The sequence below is a fragment of the Equus caballus genome, chromosome 12, assembly GCF_041296265.1.
Source record: "Equus caballus isolate H_3958 breed thoroughbred chromosome 12, TB-T2T, whole genome shotgun sequence".
In the NCBI taxonomy this organism is placed as follows: Eukaryota; Metazoa; Chordata; class Mammalia; order Perissodactyla; family Equidae; genus Equus; species Equus caballus.
The window spans coordinates 25838358-25852196 of NC_091695.1; the positions used below are offsets into that span (position 1 = coordinate 25838358).

The following is a 13839-nucleotide window of genomic DNA, read 5'->3' on the forward strand; positions in this document are numbered from 1 at the left end:
GCTGTGTCCACTCCCCAGGAAGCTGGGGCATGAGGGAGGAACACACACACACACACACAACATCCCCAAAGCTGAAGAGGTGAAACAGTAGTTGCCTTAAGCAGAAAGAAATGATTGTTCTGCAAAATTCTTCTCCCAAGAACATTTTTATATAATTCCCAAAGTCAATCATCATCTCCCTTCTTGTTGAGGAAAACATCCCTAAGAGGCTTTGTCAGAAATCCTTCAGTCGAGCAGGCCAGCTGGTGCCCAAGGCTCTCTGGGTGGCCTGATTCTCTGCCACTCCTCTTAAATCCTTCTAGAACGTTAGCTTCAGAAATAACCTCCAACTCCAGAACCCTCTCATTTTACAGATGGGAAAACTGATGCTCAGCCCAGAGGAGGGTCTGCTCAAGGGCCTCCAGCAACAGTGGCAGAGCTGGATCTCAGGTCCAGGGGCCTCCCCACCCCACCCCGTCTCTCCTCTTTCTCCCAAGACTCTCTAACCAAGCCTTTGTCGCTGCCACTCTCTAACCAAGGCTGTGCCTTTGAGGGAGAGCTGGGCACCACCTCCAAATGCCAGGGGGCGTAGCTGAGGCCATGACAACCTCACCCTCCACCTGGAAATTTACCTGGCGGTACAGGGTCCAGGCACACATGGGCTTCAGGGCCAAAGAGGCCTAGAGAAGCAGGTGACACACCTCCTCTCCCATCACATCACCTCCCTTCGGGTCAAGGATCTGCCAAGGCCATGTGCTTCCTGCTCTGGGACTAAGGAGAACTTTCACAAGCTTTTGCTTTGGATCTGTATGGTATCAATCAGCTTGGCATTGACATTCTTGTCCTGCCTATCAGAAGTCTCAGCTAGCAGTTACGTTTCTTCTTTTTTTTAAGAAAAAGTAATTTCTGCTTAATACAAGAAGCCTGAGTGAGCAAAGACTTTCTGGATACGAGGTCCTCAAAGGTAGGGGAAGATTAGCAAAAGCATCTGCAGAGCGGAAAAGGGAGGGCTCCCGAACTAAGCGATTAAAGGGGGGCCTTCCTTCCGCTGGCACTCTCGGTACACCAGGAAGGGGTGGATGAACGTCCGAAGAGTGAGGAGCACCAGCATCACGTTCACCTGGAGGGAGACAGGAAGCAGTGAGGTGAAGTCCAGGAACTCTGAGCAATGCCCACGACCAATGAGGGGACCAGAATTCCGCCTAGTTTATCTTCCACTTTTCACTCAGACACTCTGGTAGCCTGGAGGAAGGACTGTGCGTTACTTTTCATTCTGACCTGCGGAGCCAGGTAGGGAGGGATATTGTGCCCATTTCATGGAGGAAGAAAGAGAGGCCCAGGCGGTATTCAGTGACCAGCTCAGGGTCACACAGGAAGCTGACGGAGGGACCAGAGCTGCATTATATCTTCTGAATATTCAGTTAGGGTGCTCCGATATCACAACCAAGTAATTCTCCTCAGTCTTTCAGTTCAGGGCTTTTTTTTTTTTTCTCCCAATTACTGATTTAAACTCCTGTTCTACACTTTGCTGATCTTTTCAAAATGAGGCTAAAGGGCTGTGCAGTGGTCAGAACACTGAATTCAAAGTCAAAGGACTTCTGCTCCTTTGCTGTGGGCTTCTGAACATACAAGTTACACAACCCAAATCTTTGAGCCTCTGTTTCTTCTAGTTCAAACAGCTGGATCGTCACGCCCACCTCCCAGCGCTGGGCGGTTGAGCATCCCTGGCGGTGTGGGCATGCAGAGGTGAGAGCACAGAGCTCCTGCCACTCAGATCAGCTGTGTAATCCAATGCACGTTACATCCCTAGGGCCGATTCCAAGGTCCGCCTGTGCTCATCACAAGCAGGAAATATCTTTGAAGTCTTAGGTTTTCATGAATCATTGTGAGGATTTTGCGATCTCCTCTAGAATATGATTACTTGTCTCCACACACATAAAAAAATATTTTCTCCCCAAATCTCTGAAGCACGTAGGCCCCCTGGGCAGCCACCCCATGATAGCCCTGTGGTTTTAGGTACACACAGCACAAGGCAGGGTGCTCCCAATGACCCTAGTTTGAGAAGAAAGCCCACGGATGTACCCGTGTGCAGCAATGTTCCTGCAGGAAATACCTCAGCCAGATTTGGGGCGCCCCCTGCTGGGTGCCCATTGAGTCACCCAGATCCGGATGTCCGTGGTGGTCTGAGGCCCCCAACACTCACGTAGAACGGGTCATTCTGGAGGGGGCCCTTGATGAAGGTGAAGATGGGGAACTGGAGCAGAGACACAATGGCTGACAAGGCCATCACTAGCCCAAAGATCTTCCCAAAGTGTTCCGGAGGGAAACTGGGAGAGAGACAAATGGGGTTCCAGTGAGACTCAGGGACCCTCCCTCCAGGCAGGGCCTGATCTGGGTGGGCCTTCGTCAGGTACTTGCTCACAACTCCCCTGTCCTCGGCCTGCCTTCACCCACCCTCACCCATACAGCCCACTCCCCTTTGCCTTTGGTCAGGCTTTCAAACCACAGAACACAGAGAAGTTATTGTGCTTGACAGTGGGAAAACAGCAGGGACCCAGACACACGCTGCACCCCAGGGAAGTTGCAAGAAAAAGATGAAAACAAAAACACATCACTATATGCCAGATGATGTGCGCACCATCAAAGGCAGCAAGAATAGAGTGCCCAGGGCACAAATAAGAGAAGACACTTTCCAGCTCTTCCCTGGGAGTGTTGGAACAGAAGTGGACCTCGGAGGGTGAATATGCATTCACCAGGTAGAGAACAGAGGCAGAGGGAGAGCTGATATGAAGGCTCAAGTACATGAAAACTCTACTCCTCCGGCCAGCCTCACCTCCAGGCACCACCCCTACGCCTGCTCCCAGGCCCTGTCACCATCACCTCACCATGTCAGGCCCATCCTCACCTCCCAATTTCTGTACCTCCAGCACACTTCCCTTTGCCCCGTGTGTCCCCCATTATGTAACGCACCCCAAGCCCACTTACGCAAGGGTCAGGAAGGCAGCATTGCCCCCATAGAGGAAGGAGCGGCTGATCACTTGCAGGATGAAGGTGACGTACTGGAGGGGGAGGACAGGGACTGAGGCACAGAGGGCGAAGCCCAGGCACAGCAGAGACGTCAGCGCCAGAGAAGGAACCGTGGAACAAAGGGCCACCGCCGAGGCTGAGAAACCTGGTCCAAAAGTAAAGAGGAGAGGCTGCCTGGAGGCGGACACAATGGAGGGCAGGAAGGAGGCAAGAGAGATCTGGGTAAAGGGAGGAACCACCATCCGTCTAACTTTCCAGGCAGAAACCCAGGGGGTCATCCTCGAATCCTCTTTCTCCCACATGCCCCATCTCCAGTCCATCAATGAATGTTGATGATCCACCTCCTAATTATCATTCAAATGTATCCACTCTTCTCCATCCCCACCAACTCATCCTACTTTTAAACCACCATCACTCACTCACAGATTACACAGTTGCAATGGCCTCCTAAGAGGGCCTCCTGCTCTGGTCCCTGCAACCTGTAGCCAGGCAGTCTGTGTAGCATGACAGGTACTAACAAAAGATAGGGGCGATCCAAACAGGCATCCGGAGGGACAGCTGTCTTGGCTGTACTACAGCCCCGTCTCGGATGACTAGGCAGCATGAGAGGAGTGAGGAGAAGGCCCTGCTGGGGAGCATCATCGGGACAGAGAGTCACACAGCAGGAAGACTGCAGAACAGCACGTGCAGTATGTGGCCTTTATCTGAAAGCGAAATCTTGTCTATATAGTCTGTCTTTAAGAAAAAGATCATTGCGTAAAGACAGAGTGAATGAACAGGGTGCAGGGAACAGAGAGGAAATCTAAACTTCTTTCAATGTATACTGTTTCATGCTTTTGGCTTTGGGAAAATGTAAATATTTGATATACAAATGTTTAAAAATTCAATTAAATTAAAATAATAGGAAGAGAACAAGCAAAGCAATCCTCCAAAATCAGGAACGAAATGAAACCAATGAACAAAACTTTATGTCAAGTTGGTGTTTCTTAAAACATTAATTTGACTGTACATCCTCTTGTGGGATATATGCTAAGGAGGAGAATGGAAGGAAGGACGGAAGGACAGAGAGAGAGAAGCACAGCATTCAGCAACAGTATTGTTATTAATAATATCGATATTGCTAAAACTAGTGACAATATATAAAACATATTTTTAAAATACTTTACATGTGTGTGTCTGTATAGTATTGTTAGGAACCAAGATTTTCAGAGGAAGAGAAAAAGAGATACGAATGTAAAATTAAGGAAGTAAAATTTGAATTAAAGTATCATTATTAGGCATTCATGATATATTTTTTCTTCCAAAAAATTATGTACGCTTTAATTCTATCCAAAGCCCAAAAGCAATGATAACCCAGGAGAATTAGAAATGCTAGCATCCAGACTACAGTCTTTAAATACCATTTCCCATTAAAGGGACCCAGGGTTACTTGGAGAAACGGCTGGTTTCAGGTCTGGGATAGGAAACATACCTGACCAGATGGACGTCAACGTCTCATTGTGCTAGAAAGTAAAGACACTCTCTAAAACTAACAGGATGATGTCTAAAGGACACAGATACTGGATTGGTAAAGTTCCCAATGGCCAAAGATGTGACGATTTGAACATCAAAAAGAATCATGGTGAAAATGGATTGAAACACATCAAGTACATTTAAAATGAGACTTTGAAAGAGAAACAATGAGTAGTCACCCCTGGAAGTTGCTAGGGCATCACTTCATTATTCTCAAAACTGGTAAAAAGAAGAAAAACCAAGCATTTATGCCAGGGTAACAAAATAGTTAATAAGGGGAAGTTTTTCTTTCTAAAGGAATTCTCGCTGTTGAAAGCAGAAGGAAAGATGGAAACAGGAAATCACGAGTTGGCAACCCTAGTAAACTAATGGGTCTAGGCATTGATCATCAACGGCTGCTACAATCATCAGACGCACAGTCGATGGGAAACTTTGTAATAAGTGGATGAGACTGACAATGTCTTAGCCCATTGATCAATCTTAACATGATAAGAACAGGACAATAGGTACCAGGGGCCTGCTGACGGGAGCCCTTAGGAAGCCCACAGCTCCACCTCTGAATTACTCTTGCCAAAACTATTAAACTGAGGCTCCTTGAGCTTCCAACCTGTGTGTTTACAGGAAATACCCAAAGAAACATTTTAAATGACACCAAAAGGATGCCAAATCCAAAATGTGGAAATGTGACAGAACAAATCACCCCATTTCTTCAACAAATAAACAAGGACAAAAAGCATGTGGGAGATGACACTTATACATTTAAAACGACATAAAAGGCACATCAAACAAATATAGTGTGTGGCTCTTAATTTGAACAAATCAACTGTAAAAAGACATATTTGAGACAATTAGGGAAATTTGAGCAGAGTGCATAGTAGATGGTATTAAGAAATCATTGAGGGGTTTTTGTAGATGTGATAATGATACTATGGTGATATTCAAGTAAAAGAGGGCTTATCTGTTAGAGCTACAACCTGAAGTATTTACAGATGAAATGGTTTGATGACTGAGATTTGCTGTAGAACACTCCAGCAGGGTAGGAGAAGCAGGGCAGGGGAGTCAGGGAGGGGTGTAGATGAAAGTCATAGGAGAAATGTTACTCTCTACTTTTGTCCCTCCCCATCCCCAACCCCTGCAGGTTAAAATACCTCAGCACCCCTCTGTTCCTCGACTGATGTCCAAGGAGCTTGTCCAAGCTCCTCGGCATGGGGCACAGCCTGCCCCTTCTCACAGCTCTCTCTCCAGACCCTTCCATACTCCTTTGTACCCTGGCCAGCCTGAATTACTGTTTTTTTGTTTTGTTTAGTTGTTGCTGAGGAAGATTTGCCCTGAGCTAACATCTGTGCCAATCTTCCTCTATTTTGCATGTGGGTCGCCACCGCAGCAGGGCTGATGAGTGGTGTAGGTCCACACCTGGGATCCAAACCCACTAACCTGGGCCACCGAAGCAGAGCGTGCTAGGCTTAACCAATACACCTCCAGCCAGTCATTGAATCCCTTTAAGGGAGTCCTCGGAGTCCTCAACGTTTCCCTCTCTCCTTCACAACCTTGAGCCCACCGTATTCTTGGGCCACTCTCCCAGGGCCCTCCTCTTCATCTCCTCACTTCTGACTCATCCTTCAGGTTTCAGCTTAGATGACACTTTCTCCAGGAAGCCTTCCCATACACCGATCTCGTCCTCATCTGGAACAGGTTATGTGCCCTTATTGTGTCCCCACAGCCCCCTGTGGGTTTACTTCATGGATTGTAATGCCTAATGACTTGTCTTTCTCCACTCTCTAGACTGAGGACAAGGACATAGCTGTCTTGTCCGTTGCTGAATCTGGACTACGTATGGCCCATAACTGGCACTCAGCGACTAGTGGTTAGACAGACAGATGGATGGATGGGTAGATGAATGGAGGGATAGACGGATGGATGCAAGTAGAAAAAGATTAAGAACAAAAGAGAAGATGGGCATGAAGATAAATGATCTCTCCTCTCCTGGTTCCCTGATGCTCCCGAGCCCAGGTCTCACCTGTCTTGCTCGCTTTCTTCTGGTACCTCTGTTTAAGCTGGTCCATGAGCAGGCCATTCCAGGGGGCACAGAGCACTCCAAAGAACTGAGTGATGGCAAAGGCATTTGTGTAGATGCTGACTGCAGAGAGCAGAGAAGCATTGAGAGATAAGAAATTTCCAGGACTGCCTTACAGGAGGGGACCCTCCCACCCTGCCCTGACCGACCATCCTCCCCACATCCCTGCTCAGACCTTTCTCTGGAGCACATAGCCCTACTGGGCTTAGCACCCCGCACCGCTCGAGGTTCCAAGTCCCCAACTGGGATGCACAGATGGGATGCCTCCCAGCCCCGCCACATACCTAGTGCCCTGTCTCCCTTGGCCAAAGTGGTGAGTAGAGAGTTGAGGGTGCCGATAAAGAGGTAATGCCACAATTGTATCATAGACAGCCACATCAGGTGCCAGGCAAAGCGCCGCGAGAAAGCGTAGCTCCAGAAAGAGTGGAGCTCCTTCTGCTGCCCTGGATCTGGAAACTCTGATGGAGAAAGGAGGATCTGAGCATGAATTACAAGGAAAGTGGAACACTGGGGTGAACAACAGTGTAGAGGCCTTAATGGAACAGTTTGAGGTCCACGTTCACCTTGTATTCTTACCTCCCAGAACTCATCCAGCGTGCTCTCTGAGCTGCCCGCAAGTGGCACATGCTCACCTCTACGCCTTGGTCATTCTGGCCCTACCACCTTGAATGACCTTCCCCATGTTCTTCTCATCGACTGAAATCTGATCTGTCTTTCACAGTCTGATTTCAATGACACTTCTTGCACTAACACTTTCCTGATCTTTCTCAGCCAGGATGGTGGAAAAAAAGACATGGAGAGGAGAAAGTTAGACATGAGATGTGGGTTAGTGGCTGACAGCTGTTGTCTCAGCTGCTCTGCATCCCCTCTCTTTTGGTACCAGGATCCTGGTTTCCTCTGGAAATCTTCCCCTGCCCTTTTCCTCATGGTCCAGATGGGCCTGTGAATTAAGCATTCTGTTCCTCAGCCAGGGTGGCCCAATCCGATCGTTCTCCCTAGAGAGGCAGACTGGCTGTGACTTTCGACTGGGACCCCCAGGCGTAATCTGGTCCTGCTCATCCTGGAGCCTGGAAAGTTCATTTTTCCCTTGATTCTGTGAGCTTCCCAGAATCCTGTTCCTGTTTCTAATTCAGCCAGCAGGGATTGTGATGTTTGTAACCAAAGACCCAAAGAGATGAGGAGGCAACAGAGGCGGTGATGGAAATGGAACAGTGAGAGGGCAGACCCAGGAGACCTGCAGAAATGGGGACAAATAAGGCAGACTTAGGACTGAAGAGTCGGGGGACAGGAAGGAAAATGATGGAAGATGGAATTCAGGGGGTAGTGTGATAATGACATGAGAGAAAGAAGAGAGGGACAGAAAGGAGAAAAGAAACAAAAGTCTTGCCCCTGTCTGGACCCTCTATAAAGTGAGGGGGTCGAGAAGACCCCACAGGTCCTTTCTCCACCTGACCTTTCCTGACTGAGTCTCTAGGGGAGCTCTGGAGGTGAGGGACCAGGTCGGCCGCCACGAAGACCAGGTTCTGAAGGGAACTGGGTTCACCAGCAGGGCTCACCTTCCTTTGGCGAAACGAACTCCGACTGTCCCTCCAGCTCTTTGGACTCCACTGTCTTCTGCTCCTCCTCCCTGCTGTCCTTCCCAGAGCACAGGCTGTGGAAACAGAAGTCCCCTCAGCCCAGCCCAAGGGCTGTGAGCTGAGCCTGAGTCTCAGGCTGAAGGGAATAGTGCAGAGGATCCCCCATTTCACAGCACAGTGAAATCACCTCTTAACAACCCCGAAGCCCAAGTCACAGCCAGACCATTTAAATCAAAGTGTCTGGGAGTGGCAGCCAGACTTCCAGATTTTTTGAAGATCTCTGAGTGATTCTGTGATTCTGATACCCAGCAAAGTTTGGGAACCACTGGAGGCGTGGGAAGAGTAGGAGAGGCTGAGTTCACATCCTAGCTCTTGTTCTTCCTGGCTGTGGCAACATGGCTCAGACATAACCCTTCCGACCCCCATTTTTCTCATTTGGAAAATGGAGATAAGCCCATCTATCTGAGAGGATCATGGTGAGACGAAATCAGAGAGCACGTGGGATCTGGCAGATAGTAAGTGAGCAGCAAATGAAAGCTCTCCCTCTACTGCTTGTGGGGAAGAGCTGCAAAAAGGGTCACATTTCTTCACTTCCTCTGTTCTCCACGCTTTGCAATGGAATTTTGCAGCTCTGACTATTTCCCCATCCCCTGAATCTTCACTGAGCCATGTGAGCTGCCTCAGCCAAGAGAATGCAAGAGAAATCATGCTGTGCTCATTCCAGCCCTGAACTTTAAGAGAGCTTGTGCATTTTTGCACTCTCTCTCTTGGAACCCTGGAAGCACCACATGGACAAGCCCAATCCAGCCTGCCGGAGGATGAGAGCCAGGTGTCCCAGACATCCCTGTCACCCCCAATGACCTCCAGAATAAAACTCGTGTGAGTGAGGTCATCCTAGACAAGCCAGCGCCTAGCTAGCCCATTAGATGATCAGAGGCAAGAATGAGCCCTGTCAAGATCATCCAAGTCTGTCCCTGATCAGTAGAACTCTTCAGCTACCCACAGACACAGGAAAAATAATAAATGCTTAAGGTTTCAGGCCACTGAGTTCTGGGGTAGTCTGTTATGCAGCAATTGCCAGCTGACACACCCATTCTGGTCTTCCTCTCCTGTGACAGGTTTCCTCTGCCCTACTGTGACCACGACTTTCCCATCCCCTGCTTCCGTCCTAGGTCACATGGGGGGCTCTGGCCCACAATCGCTAGGTCATAGTGCTTACCCATAGCGGTCGTTGGGGGGCAGCGGGTAGGGGATGTGCCCCCGGGGCAGCAGGAGGAAAGTGCGCCCAACATGCCAGACACTGAAGACAGAGAAGAAGAGGAAGGAGGCCCTGAGGCTGATGCCCTGTTCATAAAGGAGCTGCAGATAAAGGAGTGGAAAAAAGTCAGTGTAGGGGCCAGCCCAGTGGCATGGTGCTTAAGTTCACATGCTCTGCTTTGGCAGCCTTGGGTTTGTGGGTTCAGATCCCAGGCATGGACCTGCACACTGCTCATCAAGCCATGTTGTTGTGGTGTCCCACATACAAAATAGAGGAAGATTGGCAACAGATGTTAGCTCAGGGCCAATCTTCCTCAACAACAACAAAAAAAGGTAAGGAAATTCTGACACGTGCTATAACATGGATGAACCTTGAGGACATCATGCTAAGTGAAATAAGCCAGTTATAGAAGGATAACTACTACATGATTCCATTTGGATGAGGTCCCTAGAGTAGCCAAATTCACAGAGACAGAAAGCAGAAGGGTGGTTGCCAGGAGCTGGGTGGGGTGGGATACTGGAGAGTTAGTGTTTAATGGGGACAGAGTTTCACTTACACAAGATTGAAAAGACTTCAATCTGGAGATGGATGGTGGTGTTGCTTGCCTAACAATATGATGAACTTAATGCCGCTGAACCATACACTTAAAAATGGTTAAGACGGTAAATTTTATTCTATAGATTTTACCACACCAAAGAAAAGTCCGGGTAAGAAGCAGGAGCTGGAACCCCAGTTTCTAAGAATGAGTCTTGGTACAGGCTGTTGCCTTCCACCCTGGAAGCTAATTAATTACACCTCGTACACACATAGCCTCCCTGTCACCCCAGGGCCCAACCAGCAGCAGAGGAGGCAGTGTATTATCCATCCCCACAGTCTTATAGAGCCTCCTAGTGAAGTGAAGTTTCTCAGAGATCTTCCAGCCTGCTGCCTTTTTTTTTTAATGGCAGCAAAGTCCTTTTGTTCAAACAGAATTTTACACAGAAATTACACTTATGAAACGTATCAGTGGGGAGTGGCCCTGTCATCCTCCCCCTTATTCTCCTTGGTGACCAACACAACATCAAAGGGAACCCCTCGGTGTTCTTCGACACCCAGTTTGAAAACCATTGACCTAGCCCAACCTCCTCACTTTACAGAGGGTGAAACTGAGGTCCAGAGAGGCACAAGGAATTGCTCAAGGTCAGAGTAAGCAGCAGCAAGGTCAGATTAAACGGAGATCTCCAGCTCCTGCTCTGGCTCGCTCTCTCTCCTTCCAACTCCAAAGAGGGAAGAGAGAAAGGGAAGCACATCCAGGGGAAGGAGGAAGTACCTGGAAAGCGGTTCTTGCACAAGCGGTAGAAAGGCTTGAGTACGTGCCCCAAGGCTCAGCCTGTGGGCGACCCTCCAAGCCCAGGTGCTCACAGTACTAAGATAGTTTCATATCTGGATAGTGACTCCCAGAGATCCTCTTCTCTTGCCCCTGGCCCACAGGCTGTGCCAGCTGCCTCTGGCCTAACACAAAGCCCAGAGGGAAGTCCCAAGTTGGTCGGCTTCAGGTGTCAAGGACTCATATTCTTTTATTCCTTTCACTCATTCATCCTTAGTTTGCTAGCTTTTGTCCTCCAGTTTGTTGCCTCATAATCACAGAATGGCTGTCACACATCCAGCTATATTCAAACATTCAAACAGTTGCCACAACATTCAAAGAGGAAGGGTGGAAAGGGGGACCAGGGAGGAAGGCTTTCTTTTTGCTCTGCTTTCATCTTCCAACAAGGAGAGAAATATCCTTAAAGTCCTCGTGAATACAACCCCTTCACCTCACTAACAATGACTGGAGAATATGCCCACCTCTACTCTCATTAGCAAGGAGGAAAAGGACTGCCTCAGTTGGCTGAGATCAATCAGGATTCATCCCCTGGGCTGGGCACACCACTGCCCAGATGAAATGTTAGCAATGAAGAAGGGAGAATGGCTGCTAGGTGGGCTACTAACAGCACTGGCAACAGCCCATCCCCTGATCACTAACCTCGGCCTTCAGGAGAGCTGGAGAGGACTCTGTGTCTGCCCCTGCTGCTCCCACGAGCCACCCCCCACCTCCCTGTCCAACCCAGAAGCTCACAGGCGCAAACACCCCCTTGCAAAGGGCCCCAAGCCTCTGCCCAACGCTGGCCCGGGCACATCATGGCCATGACTTCCCCTAGCCTCCGTGCAAAAATCCTACAGGAGTGTGAAGAAGGAGTTTAATGGTTACAAGCTCAGCCTCTAGAACCAGACAGGCCTGGGCTCAAGTTCAAGTCTCATGTTTTCTAGCTGCAGAAAGTTTGATGGAAAGAAATCATGTAAAATTCACAAGACAAGTGTCTGGCATATATTAGTGCTCAATAAATGTTGGCTATTACTATTTTTTATGTTTTCGTTTTTGTTTTTTAACACTGGCACCTGGACTAACATCTGTTGCCAATCTTCTTTTTTTTTCCCCTTCTTCTTCTCCCCAGAGCCCCCCAGTATGTAGCTGTATATTCTCGTTGTGAGTGCTTCTGGTTGTGCTATGTGGGACGCCACCTCAGCATGGCCTGATGAGCGGTGCCATGGCTACTTTCAGGATCCAAACCAGCGAAACCCTGGGTCGCCCAAGTAGAGCATGCAAACTTAACCACTCGGCCAATGGGCTGACCCCATATTTTTTACCTTAATGATAAGGAAGACTGCCGAGGAAGAGTCAAACGCTCCATTGTAGAGCGTGATGATGGTTGAGCGGTGTTTGCCAAACAGGTTTCCCACCTGGAGAGAATGTGACCAACCTGAATCACTTATTTATTCATGAAATAAATATTTCCTATGCACCCAGCATGTTCTAGGCCTTCATGACACCCAGACTCACCCTCCACCCCAGGAGCTACCACCCTGGCCTGGGCCAACCCCATTTAAGGTAGCCAATGTGGAAAAGTGCTTCTCCCTCCTTCCACCCTCCTGCCAGGTGCCTGGGATGAGGGCAGGCTCACACCTGCAGGTTGGTGATCAGAAACAGGATTCCCCCGACGGTGAGCATGGGCATGGCCAGGAAGAGGAGCAGGGCTGATTCTGGAACAATCAAACCAGAGGTGGGGCAGTATCATAGTGCAACCCAAACATGGAACCCCAAACTCTGGCTCCTACTTGCTCCAAATTCCCAACAATCCCGGGCTCAGGGCCCTAATTCTAGCATCCTTCGAGGTCTTACGGTACTGGTCCAGGCTCCCCCAAATGTCCTTGCAGAGGTCTCCTGAGCCACCTTCTTCCCCACCAAAGATGGTCCTTGGTCTGTGGCAGACCTGGATGTCTCCAGATAGACTCGAAGTGAAGCCACTGCTCACTTCTCTCATTCAACTACAAACAGCCCCTTCTATTCATCCTTGACACTGTGGGGAGAGAAGTCTGGATTCCGTCCCCAAGCCCACCTTCTTATTCACTGCATGACTTTGAGTTGGATTCTGAATCTGTGACTCAGTGACCCTATCTGTGAAATGGGAATAACAGTCCCTCCTCTTGCTGCCTTATGGGGTGTTGGCAGACCTCAGTGAGAAAATGGGACAGACTCTTTCCTTTGTTCATCAAACTTGAGCACTTCCTTCATGGGGCATTGTGCTTGGCATTGGAAATGAAGGATGGGTTAAGCATACTTCCTACCCTTGAACAGACTGACCTGCAAACAAACTACTACGATAGGTCTGGAAAGTGTTGGATGATAACAGAATTAAAATGCCGGGAGTTTGGAGCCCTTAATAAATTAGTCTTTCCAAACTACAGACTTCTTTCCTGATTTGGGCCATAACCCATGCCCATCCTATTATTTGTTAAAATGTTTTCTTCACGTTGACTCCCTTTTATCCAAAAGAAATCTATTATTTTTAAAGGAAACTTTGTATCACTACTGTAAATGAAAAGCAACTCATGTTGCTTGTCAAGAATAGAAAGGAATAGTAAAAATAAATACAATGAAAGGAAAACAATGTTATTAAATTGTAACTAGATGCAGTTGCCCTCAGAACGTTCCAAGCTTGAAACCTGCTCCTGCCATAGTGTTAAATTCATGCCGGCCCCGTGTCAAGACTTTCGCTCATGAAATCAGAGGACTGAAAGAGAAATAAAAAAAGAATGATTTTTCCACCAGACGATTCAGTGCTTAACGCGGCATGGTTGTACCTCCTAATGTCCTCTGAAGTAACTATTTTTCTATACCTTGAGAAGCACTGTAAAGTGCTCATTTTAGACTATTCACGCCATTTACCATTCAATTTCTGTCTTTATAAAAGGTACCTCTCTCCTAATGCACTCTCCTAAGGTTGGGTGAGATTCCTTTCACAATTGGGGCATTGTGGCCCCAACACTTTTTCCAAAAACCAAAAGCCCCGTTTTATGGAAGAAGGGACAACAGCTGCTCAAATGATTCACAA

At 48.3% G+C, this 13839-nt stretch overlaps 1 protein-coding gene across 1 annotated transcript; it reads right to left on the reverse strand.

Moving 5' to 3' along the window:
- Positions 1-982: 982 nt before the first annotated feature.
- Positions 983-12552, reverse strand: LOC111767483 (equilibrative nucleobase transporter 1-like). The gene is made up of 9 exons (XM_023654075.2): positions 12411-12552; positions 12095-12187; positions 9389-9528; positions 8149-8243; positions 6877-7050; positions 6536-6655; positions 2965-3151; positions 2183-2306; positions 983-1099 (listed from the first exon to the last, which is right to left on the reverse strand). The coding sequence occupies exons 1-9, from the start codon at positions 12459-12461 to the stop codon at positions 998-1000; spliced, it is 1086 nt and encodes a 361-aa protein (XP_023509843.2). The 5' UTR covers positions 12462-12552; the 3' UTR covers positions 983-997.
- Between the last annotated feature and the right edge of the window lie 1287 nt (positions 12553-13839).